Raw genomic sequence first — 25,668 nt, forward strand, 5'->3', positions numbered from 1 at the left:
GGTGGGGCCTGCACGTCTCACCTCCAGAGGGTCATGTCTTTCACTCGTGTTGTGTGTCTGTGTGCAGAATCGCGGCGTGTACATGTTCCGGATCGACAACGACTATGTGATCGACGCCACCATCACCGGGGGACCCGCCAGGTGAGTCCAGCTCAGACCGGTTCAGTGCTGATCTCAGACCTGCACACACCTGACCCAATGAGCCCTTCCTGTACAGACGCTCAGGTGAGCGCCCCCTGCTGTTTCAGCAAGGAGGTGATCAAACAGTCCTGATGTTCAGATGTAGTAGGAGGCTATCGTAAAGAGGTGTGTGTGTGTCCACCTGGGGTCTCTGCCCAGTTGGACTTGAAACACCTCTCCTGGGACGCATCAGGTGTTCTGGTGTTTAAAGCTGTGGGTGAGCAGCAGCTCAATTTGAGCTCCTCACCTGTCGTGGAGCGCTCAGACACTCCTCAGAGGAAACTTTCCTTTCATCTGGTGCTCACAGGTGAGGGCGGGGCTGTGGAAGGGTCGCAGCTCCGCCCTCGCTCTGAGTGCTCATGGTGTTGGGAAAACACACCTGAAAGTGTCCTCGCTCCAGGACACAAACCGCTGAGGCGTGACGTGATGACATCACAGCTCAGCTCCAGTGTTTTTACTGCCCCTCTGAATTTAACTGATTCATGTTTGCAGTGGAAATCACACGTGATGTAAGAAAGTCACATGCGATGAGCCGCTCGGGAATAAACCAAACGTTAACATGTTATCTTGGTGACGTGTATACCTCGTGTGTTATTGTGCCGGAAGTGAGGCGTTCTCACTGGCTCTAGTGACCCTTGACCTCTCGGTCAGCTGACAGCTGGTGGGGTAATGGACGTCTCTGAAAGAGCAGAGCACTTCTTACAGATGTGATGTCCTGATAAGTCGAGCAGATATTTGAAATTTACTTATCAACATTCATTAAAACTTTATTTATGTCACGGTCCCAAATTTTTATCCGCTCTCTTCCGACATCCCCACGTTTGAGTTTCAGACTAAATGCATTCTGGGATATTTGGCTGCCCCAAGTCCAAGTTCAGGTGTGTTCGGGGGGGGCGGCTGCTCAGGTGGCTCTGCATTGATAAATACCTGAACCAGCCGAGTTCTGATAAACTCAGAGAGCTCAAAGTGAAAACCTGATGAAGGATCCCAGCAGGGTGCAGGAATTTTTAATAGTGTTGATTGGTCTGTTGACCTGTGAAAGACCCGCCTCTGTGTGTGATTGGCAGGTACATCAACCACTCATGTGCTCCCAACTGTATCACTGAGGTGGTGACTGTGGAGAAGGAGAACAAGATCATCATCAGCTCCTGCAGACGCATCCAGAGAGGAGAAGAGGTAAGGCCCGCCCTCCATCAGTCAGCATCTCAGAGCGTGTGTGGTTACTGATTACTGCCCCTCCCCCTCCAGCTGTGCTACGACTACAAGTTCGACCTGGAGGACGATCAGCATAAGATCCCGTGTCACTGCGGAGCCGTCAACTGCCGCAAATGGATGAACTGAACACACACACACACACACACACACACAGGCAGCTCGCTCTCTGTCGATCGCCTCCCCTGTGGGCGGAGCTTAACTTCATATCAACACAGTGATAATAATGAAAGTGATTGCTTTGATAACACAAGTAATGATAATAATATTGATGATGGGGATAACAGGTCAGGGTGGGGGTTATATATGCGCATGGGTGGGGTCAGAAGCTTGTTTCTGAGGGCGTAGCTGTGTTGGAGAGTGGGCGGGGCTTAAAGAGGCTGGTCCTCTGTGTATATTGTGTGTAAAAATGAGCACAGATGTAAATTTGAGATCAGAGAATGTGTTGTCTTTAACTTGCACTAAAACACAAAAACAAGAAAAATAGAGACTTTATTCCCTGGCCCCGCCCACCCCACTCCTGCCCCGCCCACCTCCATTTGTTAATTTCCTGTAAAATAAGAGTTTTTTTGTATTTATTACTGAATGAAGCTATTTTCTAAACCTGCGGTGCGTTCGAGGTCCGGCGTGGCGGTGTGTAAATACGTGTACCATAGATGAGAGAATTGCACACAGAGTTTAAGAAGCCCTCCACCATCCTCACCACCGCCGATCAGCTGCAGCGTTTCAAGTACAGTTTGTGTTGCTGACCCGGCACCGCATCCCGATTGGACGGACTGTGAAGCGAGTCGGGCAGGCGTCACCGCGGCCTTCAGGCGCCGAGTCCCGCTGCCGTGTACATAGGAGACTGCTGATGTGTACAGAGACGACACGAAGCCTTTTTTATTATTACTGGACGTAACCGTGACGATGAAGATGTTTGTTTTTGGGAAATATGGTGACTCTGATTTAGAATCATTTACAGAAAAATAAAATATTTTACATGTTGCTCTCGCCTCATTCTGTTCTGTGTGCATAGCAACAGTCACATGACCACCTCAGTGTTTCAGTGTATTTGCTGTGTGAGCTGTCGTTGGGACTTAATGTGTTTCGTAACGACTGGCTCTGTTTCCTGTGATGCCTGGTTGTGTAAGCGGGCTTCATGCCCTCCTGTGATGAAAGCTGGAGTTGTGTTTGTACAGACCGAGTGGGGGTGGGTGGGTGCGTGCAGCAGTGTGGAAACATGAAAGGCGTCAGAAAAGTGAAGAGCAAGACGTGACGGCGCCGCCTTTAGAGCCATGAAGTTTCAGCAGAAATCGGCACCTCTGGTTCTGTAAGATTCTCTTGTCACATCAGCGCCATGTTTCCTGTTTCCTCACTTCCTGTGGGTCAACAGCTGGTTTACTGTTGCCTGGGTGGATCCGGGGGCATTTCATGGTCTGTGAGGGTGAGCAGGAGCTCTGAGGTTGTGGGCTGAAGCTGGAGTCAGAGAAACAATTTTACAGGTTTGATGATCAAATACAGCTCAGACATCGTCACCTGAGAGCGCTCATGTCTCCAAGACGCACACTTCCTCTTATGTAGTCATCTGACTCCTGTAAATGGACAGGGGCGGAGCACAGATCCAGCAGCTGATGACCAAGATGAGGAAATCAGGATCTTCTTCTCTCTGAGACGGAGGCGGGTTTATCCCACCAGCACGCTGCACATCGCCTGCTCCTGACCAGGTGAGCTGTTCAGAATCCGTTACCATGGTGCTTTTGGATAGTTGTATTTTGAACATGTAAATATAACTCAAAAGTAAAGGCGTTGCATGAATCTCTGTATGTGTACAGCATTTATGTGTGAAGGCTACGCCTCACTGACACATTAACCTCACACCCCTCAGGATACAACAAGTCATAAAACCTGTGGGCTCCACCCACTGGTCAGGTTAATAACATGTGCTGATAAAGACTCCGCCCCTCTAAAAGCAGATAACAGCTGAATAGACCTGAAGTCTCTGCAGCCACGGATGGAGCCATTTGAAGTCTCAAAAACTAAAGGAAGGAGCTTCAGTGCTTCCTTTATTGCCTCCTTTAGCAGAGGAGACACTGAAGTGTCCTTTACAGGAGGACATGTTCATTAATGCTGTGTTTTCCATCCAGTGGAGTGACCTGCTGATGTGAGTGAATCAGCATCAAAGCTCTCTAAAGATGCCGAGCTTTGTCAAAGTGACTTCTGTGTGTGTACTGCACGCTTCAGGATGTTAGAGACAAACGTCAGTCACAGGAAGTCTGAATAAAGGAGAAGTTACTCTGGATCAGCAGCAGAGACACACACGTCACTTCCCCTCTGAGGTTCTTCTTTATCTGACACACTGATGTGTGAACGATGTAACAGCCTGTGTCTGCAGTCCGCTTTCAGGCTGCTGGAGAGCAGATGAACGTCTCCCACGTCCAGCCTCACACTGTGAAATAGTCCAACTGTCTAAGCTTCACTTCTCAGCCCTCATCAGTTCTCCTCCACATCAGGCTGTTTTCTACCAAAGTCATGGAAAAGCCTTCTAAAATATTCCCCCACAGCTCGGGTCTTCTTATCCTGCCTTTAGGATTTAGAGCAAAGCTAAGTGGAATAAAAAGTCCCATAAAACCAACATCGAAACGTAAAGTTTGTTGATTAAAATATTTTCTCAAACTAAAATGGGAAGAAACAAACTCTACTGAATATGACTGACACTCACTGAGTTTGATTTAGGTTTTTGAGTCACAACAGGGCAGATGTCCACATATGAGAGCAGAGCTGATTCAAAGCAAGCAGCTGATGCTGACAGGCTTTTGTCCTCGAGCAGGTTGTTCCAGAGTTCAGTGCTGATGGCAAAACCTTCAGATTTAAACTCAGGAACAGTCACATCAGACTCTTGAGTTGCCTTGTGTGACACAAATCTTATATTTTATTTGAGGGTTAGTTCAAGATGCGCTCATTAAAATCTGAAAGTTTAAATTCAGTTTTTATATATTAAATACAAATATCCATCCCTCCATTTTCCATCACTTTTCCTGTTGCTGTCCCAAGTTAGCTGTAGGACAGATGACCTCGCCTTAGACTGCAGAATACTTTGGGATACAGAGGGGTTCATGGTCCTCTAGGTGACTGCAAATCATTTTCAATTCAGTTCTATTTATAAAGCCTGAAATAACAAGAACAACAGTCGCCTCAATGTGCTTTATATTGTACGGCCCACTCTACAATAATAGATTCAGAGAGAAACCCAACAATCATATGACCCCCTATGAGCAAGCACTTTGGCGACAGTGGGAAGGAAAAACTCCCTTTTAACAGGAAGAAACCTCCAGCAGAACCAGGCTCAGGGAGGGGCGGGGCCATCTGCTGCAATTGGTTGGGGTGAGAGAAGGAAGACAGGATAAAGACATGCTGTGGAAGAGAGACAGAGGTTAATAACAGATATGATTCAATGCAGAGAGGTCTGTTAATACATGAGTGAAGAAGAAACACCCAGAGCATCATGGGAATCCCCGGCAGCCTACGTCTATTGCAGCATAACTAAGGGAGGATCCAGGGTCACCTGGTCCAGCCCTAACTATATGCTTTAGCAAAAAGGAAAGTTTGAAGCCTAATCTTAAAAGTAGAGATAGTGTCTGTCTCCTGAATCCAAACTGGAAGCTGGTTCCACAGAAGAGGGGCCTGAAAACTGAAGGCTCTGCCTCCCATTCTACCTCCCCAAAAGTTGAATGTGTTCATCTGGACCCCATGGGTTCTCCAGGGTTAATATTGACATCATACTTGGAGAGCTGTCAGTATATTTCTGTCATATCCCCTGATGTAAAATGTTCTGTTCTTATTTAAACAGCTAACTGAATTTAATCTAACACTAAAAATTCACGAGGAAACATTTTCCCTGGGAACAAAAACAGCATGGTAATACGTGGAGATCCTGAAAAGTGCTCCAACAATGATCACATTATATTTGAAATATTTGTTCAGTTCTCTTCCAAACCCCAGCAGCTGTGTGCTGTAGGTTTGAGTGTTTACTAAAATAGAAATAAAAGCGTTCTAACGTCTCACCTGTTTGTTTCAGGCATACATGTGTACTATGTTTATTAAGATGGATTAAGCTTGTTTTTCAGTCATGTAGTGATTGTGTTTAACTGTATGAAGTTTATTAGACATTATGAAACAGACAATACAGAAAAGCCAATTTTGTCAAAGTCACTTAAAAAAAAAAAAGATTTAACTACATCATGTGTAATTTCCATTCCAAATATTAATCACAGTTCAGAGGGGGCGGCAGTAAAAACTCCTGATGTCATGAAGTACACCGCTGCTCCAATTGTAGAATGATTGTGCTGCATTCTCGGAAAGCCTGGACTCCCATGTGAACTTATGAAGAATGGACTTGCATACTTGAGAATGGAAAAACGGCCCCGGTTAGATACCACATTTGGAAGATGGTACATCAGGATTCAGTGTCCCTAAACTCCCTTAAAATGCTGTTAAAGCTTGGAGCTCTTCCAGACTGGGACCTCTGCCAGATGCTCCCAGCCGACACTCGTATGTTTGAATGGGCCAGGCCTTCTCCACCATCTGGTCCATCTCACCCCTAGGTAGCAAGTGAAAACCAAGCTTCACTTGCTGAGTGTACAAGGTGTAGAGCTGCAGGTCTTGTGATACGATTACAAATACCCAAACATCAGTTGGGTTCACATCAGGTAGATCCCAAACACCTTTCAGGGACTCCAAGATGGCTGAGTATTCTGAACTATTGTTTGTGGTACAAAGCAAAACCAACAATGAGGACCCGTTAATTGGTCCAGGGAAAAAACTTCCTCATCCTCTGGAGAAACCCAATATCCAAACACAGAGCTGGGGCCATATATATAAAAGTATACCCACCCCTGTTCGCTGCCTCTCAACAAGAGAAACAGAGAAAGAGAGAAAGAGAAAATAGAACAGAGTCCAGCCTTAATCCAAGAAACTGCTTCTAACATGACCTGTTTGTTGAGGTGAACCCAAATATTTCTAGCCAGTACTGGTAATTCTACATCAGCCGCAGGTTTTCTCAGTGCTATAACTTCACTGCAGTGTGTAAACAGAAGATTCCATCAGAAACCGGGGTGCTATGATGTGTTGCAATAAGTGATATGAGACCAGCTGATCCTGATTCACTGTACCGCATTCTGTCATAGATCAAAGATGGAGTCTGAACCAGACCAGCCAGCTTTATCAGCTCCATCCGCAGGTAGGAGCTCAGTATTTTAGGACATTAACACAGAAACACACAAAGCTCAAACTGACCAATCGTAGCTGTCATTTCCTTCAAAGAGTGAGGTAGGATGCATGCTTATTATGTCTCTTTTTTCCTGTAGAGGATGAGCTCAGCAGGGTACGGTGCAGCTTTGTTTGGAGGGTTTCAAAAGAAATCGTCACACAGCTCCTGGAGGCTCTGGTAACGGACCGTGTCCTGAATGATCTGGAGAAAGCATCAATAGTGGAGGGGAACTCGGTCACAGCAGATAAGGCTCGTGACTTGATTGACACAGTAAAGAAAAAAGGAGGAACTGCCTCCAGGATAATGATCAGACATCTTCAGACCATAGATCCGACTCTCTCCTCTGAGCTGCATTTGTCTTTTGAGCCATCTGCGCAGCCAGGTGAGCTCTGTTTGTTGTTATGATGGTTTTATTGCTCAGTTTACTTCAATTCTGAGAGATTTAACTGTGTGTGTGTGTTTAACTGTAAATAAAGGTTTTTTTCTGTTGTGAATATATTGAACCCTTTACTTAATATTTTAATTACAAATCCTCTTTTCTCTTCAGAGCTACATTTCTCTGGACATTTCTGTATCTCATTTAAAGTTTGTTGCTTTTTGATTGATCCACGTTTGTTATCTGCAAAGACACTGATATGAAAATTGTGTCTTTGTGGTTGGTGAAAACACATGAACCTCCTCATGAATGAGCTGAAAAACGTGAAAATCACGAAGCCAGTAGTTACCCAGTAGTTTCCTCGTTTCAGACACTGAAATTGGATTATTTCCATTTGATGGTTAGAGGGTTAATTCCATATCCCAATCACTAATTTTGGTAATCAGGAGTCAGTCCGCCAGGGTCTCCGCTCCTGGACCCTGCCCAACACAAATTGCACCTGACCCCTACGGTGGCTCCTGCAGGTGGTTAGCTCTCAGGAGGATGGGCCCATCTCCCTTTTTTGGGGGGCCTGACCCAGATAAATGGAAGATGGTGGATGGATTGTTAGAGAGTTTACTTTGTGTGGTTTGTGACATAACTAATTTGTTAATGGTAAAAAATTCATTGTCAGGAGAGAGACCTGACTCACCCTGAGAGGAAGGATTTACTCCATCAGACCCTGAAGACCTAAACAAACCGTCACAGTGTCGTATGTGGGAACATGTGCTGAATGACCACCTTCCTCAGCTTTTACTAGTCTCTCTTTCTAATTGCTAACATGATAGCTGTATCTGGTATGAGTGAATGACAAGGTCTTAAAAGAATAAACAATCCTGGTTGGGTGCTGTTCAACTCAAGCTGTTTGTTGGCCAGACTGTCAACCTTGCTTTGGTTCTTATGTCTCTGCTAATAATAAAGGGAGGGCCTGGGGTCCTCGCTTGTCCTCTGTGCTGATGTGTAAAGGAAGAATCATCCTGATTCCCTTATTTAACAGCTTCTACCAACTGTAAAGTGTAATCTCTATGCTAAGAAAATAGTAAATGCATTAAAAGACCCTAAAAATAAAAAACTCAAAATGTTTGAGGATATTTCTTTGTTTGATAAGTCACTGCAGCTCTAACCAATGCAGTTATCTGGCTTTGTTGTCTGGACTCCAGCTTTTTAACTGTTGACTGAAGTTTTTGTTGGTTCATGAACTTCTAACCTACACTGAGTTTTGTTTGAATGACTCCAGGGATAAGTGTGTCACAGTGATTTGTTTATGAGTTATAATAAATCAGTTTAGCTCGAAGTCATAACTTCATAACCGTAGACTTGGGTTTAAGTCACATTCACATATAGATGCAGTTGAATAACTTTTTCCTCATACTGTACAGACCACTCTACAGGCAATGATCTTATTGACAGTTTTTGTTTCATCCAGAGACTCTTCAGGCCTGTCACCTCAAACTCAATTCAAACCTGAAACAGAAGTTCCAGTGTGTGTTTGAGGGGATCCCTAAAGCAGGAAACCCAACCCTTTTGAATGAGATCTACACAGAGCTCTACATCACAGAGGGAGAGACTGCAGAGGTCAATGATGAACATGAGGTCAGACAGATTGAAACAGCATCCAGGAAACCAGACAGACCAGAAACTACAATCAGACAAGAAGACATCTTTAAACTCCCACCTGGAAGAAAAGCACCAGTAAGAACAGTTCTGACAATGGGAGTGGCTGGCATTGGGAAAACAGTCCTAACACAGAAGTTCACTCTGGACTGGGCTGAAGACAAAGCCAACCAGCACATCCAGTTCATATTTCCATTCACTTTCAGAGAGCTGAATGTGCTGAAAGAGGAAAAGTTCAGCTTGGTGGAACTTGTTCATCACTTCTTTACTGAAACCAAAGAAGCAGGAATCTGCAGCTTTGAAGACGTCCAGGTTGTGTTCATCTTTGATGGTCTGGATGAGTGTCGACCTCCTCTGGACTTCCACAAAACTACAATCCTGACTGACCCTAGAAAGTCCACCTCAGTGGATGTGCTGCTGATAAACCTCATCAGGGGGAAACTGCTTCCCTCTGCTCGCCTCTGGATAACCACACGACCTGCAGCAGCCAATCAGATCCCTCCTGACTGTGTTGGCTTGGTGACAGAGGTCAGAGGGTTCACTGACCCACAGAAGGAGGAGTACTTCAGGAAGAGATTCAGAGATGAGGAGCAGGCCAGCAGGATCATCTCCCACATCAAGACATCACGAAGCCTCCACATCATGTGCCACATCCCAGTCTTCTGCTGGATCACTGCTACAGTTCTGGAGTTTGTCATGAAGAACAAAGAGAGCGAAGATCTGCCTAAGACTCTCACAGAGCTCTACCTACGCCTTGTGCTATTTCACCTAAAAACAAAGAACATCAAGTGTGATAAAGCCACAGATCCACACTGGAGTCCAGAGAGCAGGAAGATGATTGAGTCTCTGGGAAAACTGGCTTTTGATCAGCTGCAGAAAGGAAACCTGATCTTCTATGAATCAGACCTGACAGAGTGTGGCATCGATATCAGAGCAGCCTCAGTGTACTCAGGAGTGTTCACACAGATCTTTAAAGCTGATGAGTATGACATGTTTTCAGAAACAGTCTACTGCTTTGTCCATCTGAGCATTCAGGAGTTTCTAGCTGCAGTCTACATGTTCCACTGTTTCACCAACAGAAAGACAGACGTGCTGGAAGAGTTCCTGGGAAAAGACTGGGAACATAAAACAGAGGTGCTGGAGAACTTTGTGGGGAAAGACTGTAAGGATTATCTATTTGATTCTTTATCTGATGTTGATGATGATGATGATGATGATGATGATGAAGTTCCATCCGAGTGTCTGTTTCTCAAGAGAGTCATGGAGAAATCCCTCCAGAGTAAAAATGGCCACCTGGACCTGTTTGTCCGCTTCCTTCATGGCCTCTGTCTGGAGTCCAACCAGAGACTCTTAGGAGGTCTGCTGGGTCAGACAGAGAACAGTCCAGGAACCATCCAGAGAGTCATTAAGAGTCTGAAGAAGATGAACAGTGATAAAATCTCTCCTGACAGAAGCATCAACATCTTCCACTGTCTGATGGAGATGAACGACCTCTCAGTACATCAGGAGATCCAAGAGTTCCTGAAGTCAGAGAACAGATCAGAGAGACTCTCTGAGATCCACTGCTCAGCTCTGGCCTTCATGCTGCAGATGTCAGAGGACGTTCTGGATGAGTTGGACCTAAAGAAGTACAACACATCGGTGGATGGACAACGCAGATTAATTCCAGCTGTGAGGAACTGCAGAAAGGCTCGGTAAGTGCAGATCTCTGTCTCTATGCACATGTGTGTTCCTGCGTTGTGTCTGACAACGAAAGGTAAAAAGAAAGACTTACAAGTAAATCCAAGGCCTCCAAGGACTTCCAAAGCTTGGAGGTCCTAAAAGTCAGTATACCAATAACAGTTTGGGGTTTAGAACACATTTTGTGTAATTATAACAATATGTCATTTATGACCCGGTTACACGCAGTACAAGTCAAGCTGTTAACAAGCTGTAGAGTGTAAAGGCCAACCCCAGCTCCTGAAATGTGTCATAGAAAAAAACAGTTTCTAAATCAGTCCTATTTCATTACAAAGCCTGGTTGAATTGGTTTGTGTTCACAAGTTTTTCAGAAGGTAGAAGTCAATGTTGAAGTTCACACAATCATCTGTCCTTATCTCTAAATATTGAATTCTTTTAATAGGGAATTATGGTCAGGTCTGACTGTTGAGTAGTTCATTTCATTTGTTACACTAAATGTTCCACAGACGTTCCACAGAAAGAGGTCGGTTTGGATGAGGTGTGGAGATGACCAAATGCAGGACTAAAAGAAAAAACTGAGGATTTTTTTTTATTGTCACAAACAGACCAAAATGAGCCAAAGTCCAACTGTAAACAGGGACAGAGCACAAAACAAGACACGTGAGAAAAGTGATTATCAAAGTAAAACAGGAAAAGAAATAAATAGGGAGTGAAGCTCAACAGAAACATGATAAGAGTGAGAGGGGAACACTGAAGGTATCACAGAGAAGACAGAGGGGGGCAAAGACGAGAACATCGGGACCACAAGAAAGAACATCAATAAAATTAAAGAAAGAACCAAAAGTTCACAAACTGGTCACTGAGCTGAACTCAGTCAAATATCCTGAGTCACAGTTAAAATGTTTTTCTGATGGAGATGGCCTCAGGAGTCTGTGGAGTCAGGCGTGGGGTTAGAGCAAACCGACAGACTGAGGAGGATTCCTGTTTCATGTCAGTCAGATCAGCTGATGTCCAGAGCACAATGTCCAACAGGAAGTGTCCAGCTGGGTTATTTTGTTGTAATGTTTGTCATCACAGGTTAAGGTGGTGTGGACTGTCAGAGTCTCACTTTCAATGTGTGACCTCAGCTCTGAAATCCAACACCTCCAGTCTGATTCAGCTGGACCTGAGTGGAAACACCCTGGATGGTTCAGAACTGAAACTTTTGTGTGCTGGACTGAAGAGTCCAAACTGTAAACTGGACGCTCTGAGGTCAGTTCACTGCCTGCAGCTGTTAGTTACTATCAGACTACAAGGTAGTTGTCTTTTTTTTTACATTTAAAATCAGTTTCAACCTTGTGTTCAAATGTTCAGTAATATATTTGGTTACTATCTGTGGAGTGAGTTAGTGATGCGATTGGAAGGCACTCAGGATTTTTCTCTATCTGGAGCTTGCCGAATCCAACACTTTCAGCCTGGCCATCACAATTCACCATTGTGTTGTTTTTTCGGTGGTGTCCATCTCAGAGCAGTTTTTGTGCTTGTGTTCTGGTCTGTACACATGTATGTGTGTGTATGTTCCGGGGGAACACCAAGGCGTTCCCAGGCCAGCCGAGAGATATAACCTCTCCAGCATGTCCTGGGTCTGCCCCGGGGCCTCCTCCCGGTGGGACATGCCCGGAACACCAACCCCAGGAGGCGCCCAGGAGGCATCCTTGTCAGATGTCCAAACCACCTCAGCTGGCTCCTTTCGATGTGGAGGAGCAGCGACTCTATTCTGAGCCCCTCCTGGATGGCTGAACTTCTCACCCTATCTCTAAGGGAGAGGCAAGCCACCCTTCGGAGGAAGCTCATTTCTGCTGCTTGTATCCACGATCTCGTTCTTTCGGTCACTACCCACAGCTCGTGGCCATAGGGTGAGGTTTGCTTTTACACTCAGCTCCCTCTTCACTGCAGCCGCTGCACCAATCCGTCTGTCGATCTCCGGCTCCCTTCTCCCATCACTCGCGAACAAGACCCCGAGATACTTGAATATCTCCACTTGGGGCAGGAACTCATCCCTGACCCGGAGTGGGCACTCCACCCTTTTCTGGCTGAGAACCATGGCCTCAGATTTGGAGGTGCTGATCCTCATTCTCGCTGCTTCACACTCGGCTGCGAACAGTTCCACCATGTCCACCATTTGGTTCGATGATTACCACCACGGCAGACACCAACCACCTTGGGGCCACAGCTCAATGCAGCTGCTTCGGCAATGGAGACGCTGAACATGGTCCATTCGGACTCAATGTCCCCTGTCTCCCTCGGGAATGCCATTGAAGCTCTGCCGGAGGTGTGCGTTGAAGATCTCGCGGACTGGGGCCTCTGCTAGATGTTCCCAGCACACCCTCACTATGCGTTTAGGTGCACCAGGTCTGTCCAGCGTCCTCCCCCGCCACCTGATCCAACTCACCACCAGGTGGTGATCAGTTGACAGCTCAGCCCCTCTCTTTACCCAAATGTCCAGAACATATGGTCGCAGGTCTGCTGATACGATTACAAAATCGATCATCGACCTGTGGCCTAGAGCATCCTGGTGCCACGTGCACTTATGGACACTCTTATGTTCGAACAAGGTGTTAGTTATGGCCAAACTGTGATTTGGACAGAAGTCCAATAACAAAACACCACTCGGGTTCAGATCAGGGAGGCCGTTCCTCCCAATCACGCCCCTCCAGGTCTCGCTGTCATTACCCACGTGAGCATTGAAGTCTCCCAGCAGGACAACAGAGTCTCCAGGTGGAGCACCTTCCAGCACCCCACCCAGGGACTCTAAGAAGGCTGGGTACTCTGAACTGCCACTCGGCGCATAAGCGCAGATGACAGTCAGGACCCGTTCCCCGACCCTAAGGCGCAGGGAACAAACCCTCTCATCCACCGGGAAAAACCCCAATGTACTGGCAGCAAGCCGAGGGGATATTAAAATACCCACCCCAGCCCGCCGCCTCTCACCAGGGTCAACTCCAGACTGAGTTGCCCCTCTCCAGGAGATTGGTTCCAGAGCCCAAGCCATGCGTAGAGGTGAGCCCAACTATATCTAGCCGGTACCTCTCAACCTCACGCACTAACTCAGGCTCTTTCCCCACCAGAGAGGTTACATTCCATGTCCCAATTGCCAGTCTTGGCAGCCGGGGATCAGTCCGCCAGGGCCTCCGCTCCTGGCTGCCGCCCGGCACACAATGCACCCGACCCCTATGGCGCCTCCTGTGGGTGGTGGGCCTGTGGGAGGATGGGCCCATGGACTAAGGCCCGGCCACCAGATGCTTGCCCTCGGGCACCCTCCCCGGGCCTGGCTCCAGGGCAGGGCCCCGGTAACCCTATCCCGGGCAAGGTAAACTGTTCAATCGATGTTCTCTTCATAAGGGTCTTCTCAATCGCTCTGTCTGGTCCCTCACCCAGGACCAATTTGCCATGGGAGACCCTACCAGGGGGCAAAAGCCCCCAGACAACATAGCCCCTGGGATCCCTGGAACACACAAACCCCTCCACCATGATAAGGTAGCGATTCACGGAGTTTCCGTCTCTGTGTTCATTATTTCCCTTTCACGTTACTTCCTCTCTTACTTTTCTTGGCCTCTGTCATCTATGCCTTCCTGTTAGTATCACAGTTTTCACCAACAGCCTACCGGTCAGTAGCACTAATGCTAGTTGTTATCCTGCGACTCCACTGGTATGGTATGGAAGTTTGATTTGGCAAAGAGTCTGGAGTCACATTTCCATGTCTTAAAAATACATCCATTTGGATTTTTGCATACCACATGTTACGTGAACTGTAGATACAAATATCAGAAAAATGTTGAGGTATCTTGAAGACTGCTTGAACCTCCATCCTGTTGGCCTCAGCTGTTTGGAATGATCAAAACTTCCGCCTTCTGAATCTTTTTCATCTCTGGAGACGTTATGAGACACTGAATGATTTTAATCACAAAAGTTAATCTTTTAATTTTATTCAGATTGGAGCTCTGTGGTTTGTCCGAGATCAGCTCGTGATCTCTGAAAACTGGGCCTGAAAACTGAAGGCTGAAAACTGAAGGCTCTGCCTCCCATTCTACTTTTAAATACTCTATGAACAACAAGTAAGCCTGCAGTGTGAGAGCGGAGTGCTCTAATAGGTTGATATGGTAATATAAGGTCATTAAGATAAAATAAGGGGCCTGTTAAGAAAGCAGTCCTAAATATTTGTTTAGTATGTGCGTTGAAGGACATATCCTGGTCAAAAATGAATCCAAGGTTCCTCATAGCATTACTGGAGGCACAGATAATGCCATCCAGAGTAAGACTCTAGTTAGATACCATATTTCTAAGATTTTCAGTTTTGGTATCTTTTCATGTGTGAATTGGATGCGTTGTTATCGATATCTGGTGAGATTTCATGTCAAAATAACCTTTTTGAAAAATATTTACTTAGAAAAATTTGTTGTTGTGTTTTTGATATTTTTTCCTTTTTTTTCTTTTATAAACTCAGACTAAGGTCCTGCAGTTTGTCAGAGATCAGCTGTGTTCATTTAGGTTCAGCTCTGAAATCCAACCCCTCCCATCTGAAACATCTGGACCTGACTGGAAATGAGCTGCAGGACTCAGGCGTGAAGCAGCTGTGCAGTTTTCTGGAGAGTCCACATTGTACACTGGAGTATCTGAGGTCAGACACCAAGTGTTAGTTGTGATGAGATGTGAAAGTTGAGGTGTCAGTAAATGCGTACACATCCTGGTAATATAGACCAGATCAACATGATCTGTGCAGTGTCTAAGTTGTATGTCTGTGAACATTCTCAGTCATCCAGGTCATTGTAGTCTAAGGAGCTTGGAATGAAAAGCGTCTGGACTTTGTCTAGGTTAGCTGTGTCACGGGCGTTTTCTCAACATGTAGACCAGAAGCTAGAAAAAAGTGAGGTAGACTTTATAAAACAGCTCTCAGTCGCTCATTTAAGCTCACAGCCAACAGAAAATGGTCATTAAAAAAATTATGTTAATTCAAAGCTTCAGCCTTGTTCTTGGCAAGTCATTAGACAGTCAGATCTGCTCCTTTCTCACCACAACCATTTTTCAAAAAACAAGATGGTGACAATGAAAATACTCAGGTAAACATGAAGGTTAATCATCGCTCTGCTTTCCGGTTGTTTGTTAATGATTAAGAGCATCAGTAGGTGTAAAACTGTCTGAGCTTTAAATCACCATGTTCCACACGTGAAGTCCCGCACCCACGCCTTTGTCAGAGACAAAAACACGACCTAAACCAAATCTTTCTTCTTAAAAAAAATGCACAAACAGCTGCAGTTAATCTCTTGGTATTCCACAAGTCCAGTATGTGGAATAACAAGATGGCGCCGAGTATGGCAGCCTCGTCGCGAGCTCCCCCAAGCAACAGCTGTTTTCTGTGTTTAATTTTCCTTTTCCTTTATTTTTTCACGAGCAGCACTTGTCTCCTTGTGTACGACCGACAAACCTTACTGGACATAAAAGACCGACTTTCTTATAACTTTCCGGAGTTCAAGTTTTGCAACACGGACGCTCCGTTTGCAGACCCCCCATTCATCTCACCTGAGACGCCTTTGTTCTCTGGCCCTGGAGGCCGCAAACGCCGACGCAGAGGGAGAAGATCTGGCGTTCTGGTTCGACTGAGACGGTGCACTAACAGACCACCGTTACCCAGTTTATTACTGGCTAATGTGCCGTCTCTGGAGAACAAGCTGTGCGAGCTTCGGGCACGGATCTCATTCCAGCGAGAGATGCGGGACTGCTGCGTGATCTGCCTCACAGAAACCTGGCTATCGGACAAGGTACCGGACTCCGCAATACAACTACCGGGGTTCTCCGTGCATCGCGCGGACAGGTCACAGGATCTTACTGGGAAAAGCAGAGGCGGTGGTGTGTGTTTCATGATCAACAACAGCTGGTGTGATTATGCGAACGTGCACCCGGTCAAATCCTTCTGCTCACCGGACCTGGAGTACCCGATGATTAAGTGCCGGCCATTCTGGCTACCGAGGGAATTTACAGCAGTGATTATTACGGCTGTTTACATTCCCCCACAAGCCGACACTGACCGAGCACTCAGGGAACTGTACAGCGCGATCAGCAGCGAGGAAACCGCACACCCAGAGGCGGCGTTTATCACAGCCGGAGACTTTAATAAGGGAAACCTGAAGAAAGTCTCACCAAAACTCCACCAACACATCCATTTCAACACTCGTGGAGACCGGCTACTTGACCACTGCTACACCTCTTTCCGGGATGCGTACAAAGCCCTCCCCCGCGCCCCATTTGGCCAATCAGATCACCGCTCCATCCTGCTCCTGCTCGCCTACAGGCAGAAGCTGAAACAGGAAGCTCCAACCCGGAGGGCGGTGCACTGTTGGACGGACCAATCGGAGTCTACGCTGCGGGACTGTTTTGATCACGCGGACTGGGAAATGTTTCACGTGGCTGCTAGGGACATTGATGAGTACACAGACTCAGTCTGCGGATTTATCAGGAAATGCGTGGAAGATGTCGTCCCATCCAGAACAGTTAAATCCTTCCCAAATCAAAAACCCTGGATTAACGGAGATGTTCGCGCGGCACTGGCGGCACGGAGCACCGCCTTTGCCTCCGCGAACACATCGGACTACAAACACGCACATTACCAACTCCGGAAGACGATCAAAGCAGCCAAATGTGAGTACAGGGACAGGGTGGAGCAACAGTTTGACAACCCTCGGAGTATGTGGCAGGGACTAAACACGATCACAGACTTTAGAGGGAAAACCAGCACACCGCAGACCACGGCCTCTCTGTGTGAGGATCTAAACGTATTCTACGCTAGATTCGACACAGCGAACACCACGAGACCGGACAGTGTGCGCACCGCGGATGACGTCAGTGCGCACACTGTGTCTGAGGAGGATGTGCGGAAGTGCTTCAGGAAGGTGAACGCACGCAAAGCTACAGGTCCGGACGGGATTCCCGGCCGCGTCCTCAAGTCATGCGCGGCTCAGCTGGCTGGAGTGTTCACACACATCTTCAACCTTTCCCTCTCTCTGTCTGTAGTCCCAGCCTGCTTCAAAATGGCCACCATCGTCCCTGTACCCAAATCCTCCACCATCTAGTCATTGAACGACTGGCGACCTGTAGCCTTGACCCCCATCGTAAGCAAATGCTTCGAGAAGCTGGTCAGGGACTTCATCTGCTCTGCACTACCCGACTCACTGGGCCCTCTACAGTTCGCATACCGCCACAACAGGTCCACTGATGATGCCATAGCCCTGACACTACACACTGCCCTGTCACACCTGGAGAAGAGAGACACGTATGTGAGAATGCTGTTTGTAGATTACAGCTCAGCATTCAATACCATCGTTCCCTCGAAGCTGGACAGGAAACTGCAGGATCTAGGACTGAGCAGCTCCCTCTGCAGCTGGATCCTTAGCTTCCTGTCTGACAGACGCCAAGTGGTCAGACTGGGCAGCATCACCTCATCCCCCATCACACTGAACACTGGTGCTCCACAGGGGTGTGTACTGAGCCCTCTCCTGTACTCACTCTACACCTACGACTGCACAGCCACTAACAACTCCAACATCATTGTGAAGTTTGCAGACGACACTACAGTGGTGGGTCTTATCACCAACGGTGATGAGACGGCTTACAGGGAGGAGGTCAGCGCCCTGACCCACTGGTGTCAAGACAACCATCTCACCCTCAACGTCGCAAAGACAAAGGAGTTGATAGTGGACTTCCGGAGGTGCAGAGAAGTACACACCCCCATCACCATCAACGGCGCTGCTGTGGAGAGAGTGAGCAGCTTCCGCTTCCTTGGTGTACATCTGGCTGAGGATCTTATGTGGTCAGTACACACAAACAAAACAGTGAAGAAGGCGCAGCAGCGCCTCTTCTTTCTCAGGAGACTGAAAAGATTCGGCATGAGCCCCCGCATCCTCAGGACCTTCTATCACTGTGCCATTGAGAGCATCCTCACTGGATGCATCACCACCTGGTATGGCAACAGCACCGCCTACAACTGCAAAGCTCTCCAGCGAGTAGTGCGGTGCTCTGAACGGATAATTGGAGGTGAGCTTCCCTCCCTCCAAGACATCTACAGGAAGCGCTGCCTGAGGAAAGCGGGGAGGATCATCAAGGACTCCAGTCACCCCAGCCATAAACTGTTCAGACTGCTTCCATCAGGAAGGAGGTTCTGCAGCATCCGGTCCCGTACCAGCAGACTGAGAGACAGCTTCTTCCACCAGGCCATCAGACTGCTGAACACGTCATAGACACCTCAGCTTCACTACTGGAACTTTAACATTATGCACTCCATACTGTACAGTAATGCCACTGTTTTGCACATATTCAACTCTGTATATTTTTATATATTTTATTTATTGTTTACTCTATTTAATTTGTAAAATATGTGTACACACACACACACACACACACACACGTACACGTAGAAAAACATTTAGTATACACATCCAGAAATTTTTTTTTTTTTGCATATACTATTATATATTGTACATATATTAATTTCAGATTTAGCCATTCGTATATTTTGCCTGTTCATGTTATTGTATTTTGCACAACTCTGTTGCTTGTGAAGCTCACACACAAGAATTTCACTCGCATGTGCTGTACCAATGTACCTGCACATGTGATGTGACAATAAAAGTGATTTGATTTGATTTGATTTGATTTGACCTCCTCCTTTTTAGCTGAGACTCTGATGTTTCTGGCAAAATAAATTTATATTTTAAAAGATTTTGATAGGTAGAGTGACTTGGGGGTGTTGATTCATTTAAACTAACATAACCAACTGTAACCAGGTTTCTGTTAGCAGAGTAAATCAGGATGTTGACCAAATATTAGTCATTGGCTAACAGGAACTTAGAAGAGAAAACATACTGTTTAATAGTCTTAGTTCTTTCTTTGGTGCTGTTGGTGATACTGTATTGTTTTTTCTTTGTGATTTCATTCTGTTTAAGTCATTTATTGCTGTTTTTTAGTTTGTTTTTTGTCTGTTTGGGAGCTGACACAGTCTCTAAGGGGATGGGGTTTTGGGGTGTAACAGGAGGAGAGAAGCTGCAGAGAGGCGTGCTTCCTGGTCCCAACTCTGGATAGTCATATTTTGGATGGTTTAATAATTTCTAGAATAATTTCTGGCCAGATTTCTAGAAATGAGTGCTGCTCCATCCAAAGTGCGATGGATGCCGTCTCTCCGAACAAGATCAGTTTTCCTCCAGAAAGTTTCCCAATTATCTATGAAACCCACATTGTTTTATGGTCACCACTCAGACAGCCAGCAATTTAAGGAGAACATGCAGCTAAACATGTCAACTCCTGGTCTGATTGGGGAGGGGACCAGAGAAAACTACAGAGTCCAAAATTGTTTTGGCAAAGTTACACACCGATTCGATATTGATTTTAGTGACCTCCAGTTGATGTAACCAGGTATCATAACTATAATTACAGTCTTACTATATCTACACTTAGTGTTAGCCAGCAGTAGTCACCTCTGGCCCCTGGAATCAGCTGTGGTTGCTGGTGTATCTACCTTCATATTTCTAAGAGCAGAACGCAGAATGTTCTTACTGGCTTCTGTTCACCCCATGGCGGGCTTTTTCCCCTGAACAATGTAAACTTTTTTTGTCTGATCAGCAGTGCAAAATACATAACATATTGACTTATAGAAAGTATAGAGATTATTTGGATATCAAATACCAAACTACTAGTTTTCTTAATACAAATATAAAAAAATGTTTTATTTGTTTGTTCAAGTTTCTTTAGGAATTTTGGCCTGAGCTGTTTGGAGTTTCCATTTCCTTTTTTCTTTTTCAGTTTAGAAGACTGTACATTGTCAGAAATCAGCTGTCTGGTCTCAGCACTGAAGTCCAACCCCTCCCATCTAAAACATCTGGACCTGAGCCGCAACAAGCTGCACGATTCAGGAGTGAATGCGGTGTGTGGTTTTCTGGAGAATCCACAATGTGGACTTAAAACTTTGGGGTCAGTCACCATGTTCTAGTTGTGAGAATCTGGATATAATTCTGTTTTCTCCTTCTATGGTTCAGTCAACTAGCTGATGCAGAGTAATGCTGTGCTACATATTTAAAAGCTACATAGAGAAAAAATCTTCTATTGGGTAATTCACTTTGAGACTTGATTTACATGTCCACTTTCTCCTTATATTTGTCTTCAGTTCAAATTCAAAGCAGAAATAAAACTGCTGTGATTTCCATTGATTAAACTCTCACTTATTGAATTATACAAAGTCTTAAAAAACTTTAATTCTGCATGAGGACTACTAGGGGATAGTTTATTTCATTTAAGGAATGTCTCTAAACTCCGACATATGGTTTCCTCAGCTGAATTAGAAAAAATTGTTCATGCATTTGTGTGATCGCATTTAGATTATTGTAATGCCCTGTTTACTAGCTTGGACAAATCATCTCCTTCTCGCCTCCAAGCTATGCAAAATGCAGCAGCCAGGCTACTAACTCGTTCTAGCAAGCGAGCTCACATCACTCCTATTTTATATTCTTTCTTCCTGTAATCTATTACAGTTGTAAAAGAAACGGTCCAGGAACAGGTCACTCAGGTTAATCCTGTGTGAACAACTGTAAATATTCTTTTTTCATCTTTACATACTGTGTATTTGAAATATTCTTGTTTAATTGTTATTTACTTTATTCCTATCAAATAAATATCCATGTAATATTGTTCAAAGTTAGCGTTATGTTCATACATGTTAAAAATGCCTGTAAATCTAATTGAGTTCAGTGACAATTAGTGTTTGTTATAATGAATTTATTAATAACACAAAACCTTTAATCTAACACAACACGTCTAACAACGTAACAAATATATTCAAATAAATAAATATCTTAATGCATAACTCATTTTGTCCTTGATCTTTCAAGAAGAGAAAACAGTCTGTCCATCCTCTGCCTGCTCTCCTCTCCTCAGCCTCTCTTTGCTGCCTCATGTCCTCTCTAATGAGGTCTAGCAGCTCATCATTCCTGTCTCTTTTCCTCTTTTTCCCTGTTGTGGGTGCCCCCCCCCCCCCTTTCTCATCACTGTCGTTTTGGTCTGACCCCCTCTCCTGACCCTGGATACTTGCAATCCTAAAGGCAGAGGAAATCAAAAATGACAGTAGACAAATGAAAACAACACAACTCTTAGTAATTGCACATTTATTACTTTGTGTGCTTAAGAATTTATCTTCTTGATAACACACATACGTACTTTGTATTTTTTGAAGTTCTCCCATTTCTTCTGGCCTGCAAGGGGGTGACTTTCACCTGCAGCCCCATCTTCTCCAGTATTGTCCTGATCACACACAACAAATAAGAAGAAAGGAAACCCTAGCAACTATGTTAATCCCTAAATCCAAACGTTTTCATAGCAGAACACCAGAGGAATACCGTCTGGACATCACAGGTTCTGTACAGCAGCGGTCCATGAGTCGTTTGGTACCGGGCCACGAGAGTTGAGGCTCCGGTGTGAAATTTATGGTTTTCAGGGTTTTTATCATTAACTCTGTTTCCCTGGGTCTTTTCCCGTGTTGTAGTTGTGTGTCTTATTTTGAAAGAAATATTTACACGTTACCATCGCGACTGGGGCGCATTAAGGGGCAGAGAGGAGGATGTTACTCTGTTGGCACATTTTCAGGAGGACGCTGCTAATAAAGTTACACAATTACACAGTTAATGTGCGTTTATTAATATAATTTCAAAATACCACAGTTTTTGTCTTGGTCGGATCATTTTATTTTGTCGTATTTTTCCACGACACATTGAAGGCCGCTCCGTGTCTAATGTAACCGGTCTGTGGCGCAACAAAGGTTGGGGACCGCTGCTGTACAGCATGAGGGTTAATAAAACCGCACTCATATATATCAATATGATGTATAAATTGATTAATTCTTGTACCTCCACGCCACAGTGGCCCGATTCTTCACCCAAGTGAACAGGTGATCGTTTTCTCCTCGTTTTAATGAATGAGCCGCTTGGCCTTTGTTCCCCACAACATAACAGCATAGAAATTAATTTGAAAAAATCCAAATTAGCTGTATGTAAGCCGCAATATATGACAAACCGCAGGACCCACCATACAAGCTAGTTTAGGGTTATTTGAATAATAAAAAAAAAAAAATGCAGATGCCCATAGCTTAACAACACAACCGCTATGACAATTTAACTTTTTTACAACCAGAGTTTCATATACTTACATTTGAAAGTGTTTTCCTCTTCGACCACCATTGTTATCAGAAAAAAATCTCCGGTATGGCCTGCAATGGATCCTGGGATATGGTAGGACACGAAGGATACATTGGACACATCCTAAAAATTTGGGGAAAAGTAGGATGCATTTGTCAGCACATTTTGAGTACTCTTTGAATTCGGACAGCCTTCGTCGCGTCCCTGTGACGTCATTTTTTCCAAATATGGAATCGAAGCATCCTTCCCTTGAATTCGGACACAGCTAACCCTCAAATTCGCGGAAAAGTAGGACGTATTTGTCGCCACATTTTGAGTACTCTTTGAATTCGGACAGCTGTCATTACGTCGCTGTGACGTCATTGCCTCAAAATACGTACTTCGAGGCATGCTTCCCCTGAATTCGGACACAGCTAGGGAATGACTGAAAACACACGGACTAAGTACACACAGGAGGATAATGAGGGAAGCGGAAACACACGGGGAAACAGCTGAAGCAAATGAACATAACAACGTCACAGAGGAAGTGTAAAATTAAACACAATGAACACAGTAACACAGGACCTCTTCAAAATAAGACAGGAAACATAATGAAACACAGACATGACGAAACACAGACATGACTACATGAACTTGACAACAAAATACATGCAGACATGAAACACATAAAGGACAAGGAAGACGTAACACAGGGGTTGAATTTTCTTTATCTCTGATGAAGTTATGAAATTATTTTATGCACAAAATTGAAAAGAAAACTCCATCTTTTATTCTTTATTCAGATTTGATTACTGTGGTTTGTCAGACATCAGCTGTTTGGTCTCAGCACTGAAGTCCAAACCCAGTCACCTGAGAGACCTGAACCTTAGTAACAACTACCTGCAGGATTCAGGAGTGAAGCAGCTGTGTGGTTTTCTGGAGAGTCCAGGATGTAAGCTTGAAACTCTGAGGTCAGTCAGCATGTTTTAATTGTGCCGAGATGAATATGATGTGAAAGTTGTACTGACACTAAGCTACAGACATAAGGCTGATATTATACTGATCCACACTGAGGATCTTCATGGTAAAGTCTCTTTTCTTCCTCTCTGGTTTAGTCCAATGACTGTAGCAGAACAATGTTCACATTTCAGACCTTCAACAAAGAAGAAAAATCCATACAGTTGATTTTCACCTTCAGTTTCTCCTCATGATTTTCTTTTCTTTTCTTTTCTTTGTATCCATTAACATCTGAGTCACTATAATATTTTTATATATATAAAATTATGAATTTAAGGGTCACCACATTTTTTCACTTTGTGTGTGAACAGGAGTCATGAGGTCTTACTTACTGTAGACCCCATCACTCTTGTTCATAATTTGATAGTTTAAAAAATAGACAGTCAACTCTGTCAGAGGCATTGTGGGGTCACATTAATTATTATTATTATACTATTGTGTTTTTGCAAAAATTAAAATGCCCTTCATTCCTTCATGTTCTTATCTGCGAGACATTGCATGAGTTATAAATTTAGTCCTCACATGGAAGTTTGAGCCCACATTGTTTCTCACTCTCTGCTGAAAACATAAAGACAGATGGTCTTCTCTGTAAGTGTTTCCTACTTCACAGTAATTTGGTTTTGTGTTGTAGGGATGACTCCTCTGTTAAATGGTAGCATACCAGTAGTTTAGCTTGTTTGTAATAGCATGAATATAATCCATTGTTTCAACATTGTTTGGTTTTAATTTACATTTTAGGTTTTTTTAAAAGCATCCATTTATATTTTTAAAATGGAACAGGAATTGGGAATTGGGGAAAAAAAGTATTATCTATAACTTTATTGAAGTTTCCTGAAGACTGTGTGAAGCTGTTGTTTGAAGTTTGTCTAATAAACTTACATCTTTCATTCTTTATACAGATTGTTGAGCTGTGGTTTGTCAAAGATCAGCTGTAATTATCTGGCAGCAGCTCTGAAGTCCAACCCCTCCCATCTGAGAGAGCTGGACCTGTGCTACAATGACCTGCAGAATCCAGATCTGTCTGAGCTGGTTGATCTTCAGGAGAGTCTAGACTACAGACTGGAAACTCTGCAGTACGTGAACTGTTGGAGTGAGTGGGTGGTGCTGTCAGCAGTATTGTACTAAACACAGTCAGTATGAAACAAAGATCCAGTGTTTCTTGTAAAGTTGGAGGCTTCTCACTGAAGCCTTATAAAGAGTAATCATCATTCATCAAACTGTAAGAGCATCAAATCTAATCTCACACTGTTTGTTCTCTCATTTCATGCCTTAACAGCTGATCAGTTTTAATGTTGTCGCAGTATGACTCAAGACTGTGACAACAAGTGACGAGACTGCAAATCACTGGCTCTTATTACAGAGAACCATCCTTACATTTAGTAACCATGTGGTCGTCATACAGACCACCCACATAGCAGACACATCTGGCCCGGATCTGGTGTCAAGCTGGCACTTCTGACTGACTGATGTCATGGCAGGGTGTATGTCAACCAGATGTGGGCCAGGTCTGGCAATGATGGCAGTATTTATGTTCCTATTTTCCTATTTTAGTTAGAAAACCCAAATGCCATGTTGCAATACTATACTGCTATGGTAGCCAACATTTCAAATGCAGCCTTGACAGGTTTGTGAGTGTACACTTTATCCAAACCCTAGTAAGGGTTTATGCATTTTTACCACTGGGTGGCTGTAGCTCAGGAGGAAGATCAGGTCACCTAGTGATCAGAAGGTTAATGGTTTGAGCCCTGGCTCATCCAGTCTGCTTGTCAAGAGTGTGAATGTGTATGAATGCAGTTAGGGAAGCAATGAGTTTAGAGAAAGTGTGTGAATGTGGCAAGTTGTATAGAGCACTTTGAGTAATCTGGGAGAGTAGAAAATCGCTATATAAGAATCAGTCCATTCACTGTCTGCAATTGGCCCGTGGCTGCACAGAACTTACACGTGGCCCACATACCATACAGAATGACGGCCCTTTGGTGGCCCAGATCAGGTTTGCCAGAGGTAATCCACGCATGGGCCAGCACAGGACCACCAGTGTATCTGCAACTGGCCTTGTGCTGGCCTATGTCTGGGCCACCTTTGGCAAACCAGATCTGGGCCACCAAAGGGACGTCATT

The 25,668-nt window shown here is 44.8% G+C and overlaps 3 protein-coding genes across 4 annotated transcripts in view; 2 read left to right on the forward strand and 1 right to left on the reverse strand.

The window, feature by feature from the left end:
• kmt2ca (lysine (K)-specific methyltransferase 2Ca) overlaps positions 1-2,380 on the forward strand; it is a 50,155-nt gene extending 47,775 nt beyond the window's left edge. For both annotated transcript variants that reach the window (XM_080306860.1, XM_080306861.1), the window contains exons 76-78: positions 68-141; positions 1,248-1,356; positions 1,429-2,380. In XM_080306860.1, coding sequence (XP_080162986.1) covers positions 68-141; positions 1,248-1,356; positions 1,429-1,521 — 276 coding nt within the window. In that variant the 3' untranslated portion in view covers positions 1,522-2,380. The remainder of the gene's footprint in view (positions 1-67; positions 142-1,247; positions 1,357-1,428) is intronic.
• The window catches only part of LOC145431207 (uncharacterized), a 382,620-nt gene that overhangs the window by 251,731 nt on the left and 105,221 nt on the right, over positions 1-25,668 (reverse strand). The window lies entirely within an intron of this gene.
• Positions 2,526-24,845, forward strand: LOC113028836 (NACHT, LRR and PYD domains-containing protein 3-like). The gene is made up of 9 exons (XM_080305844.1): positions 2,526-3,098; positions 6,558-6,610; positions 6,738-7,022; positions 8,482-10,363; positions 11,382-11,600; positions 14,833-15,006; positions 20,175-20,342; positions 23,338-23,505; positions 24,451-24,845. The coding sequence occupies exons 2-9, from the start codon at positions 6,565-6,567 to the stop codon at positions 24,674-24,676; spliced, it is 3,168 nt and encodes a 1,055-aa protein (XP_080161970.1). The 5' UTR covers positions 2,526-3,098; positions 6,558-6,564; the 3' UTR covers positions 24,677-24,845.

This window comes from Astatotilapia calliptera, chromosome 9 (genome assembly GCF_964374335.1).
Source record: "Astatotilapia calliptera chromosome 9, fAstCal68.1, whole genome shotgun sequence".
NCBI lineage: Eukaryota > Metazoa > Chordata > Actinopteri > Cichliformes > Cichlidae > Astatotilapia > Astatotilapia calliptera.

Excerpts from the sequence above, each read along its gene's own strand:
- LOC113028836 (XM_080305844.1), top strand. The coding sequence starts at position 6,565 with ATGGAGTCTGAACCAGACCAGCCAGCTTTATCAGCTCCATCCGCAG. Across the intron at positions 7,023-8,481 it reads TGAGCCATCTGCGCAGCCAG|AGACTCTTCAGGCCTGTCAC; the intron begins GTGAGCTCTGTT and ends TGTTTCATCCAG. Across the intron at positions 11,601-14,832 it reads TGTAAACTGGACGCTCTGAG|ACTAAGGTCCTGCAGTTTGT; the intron begins GTCAGTTCACTG and ends TTATAAACTCAG.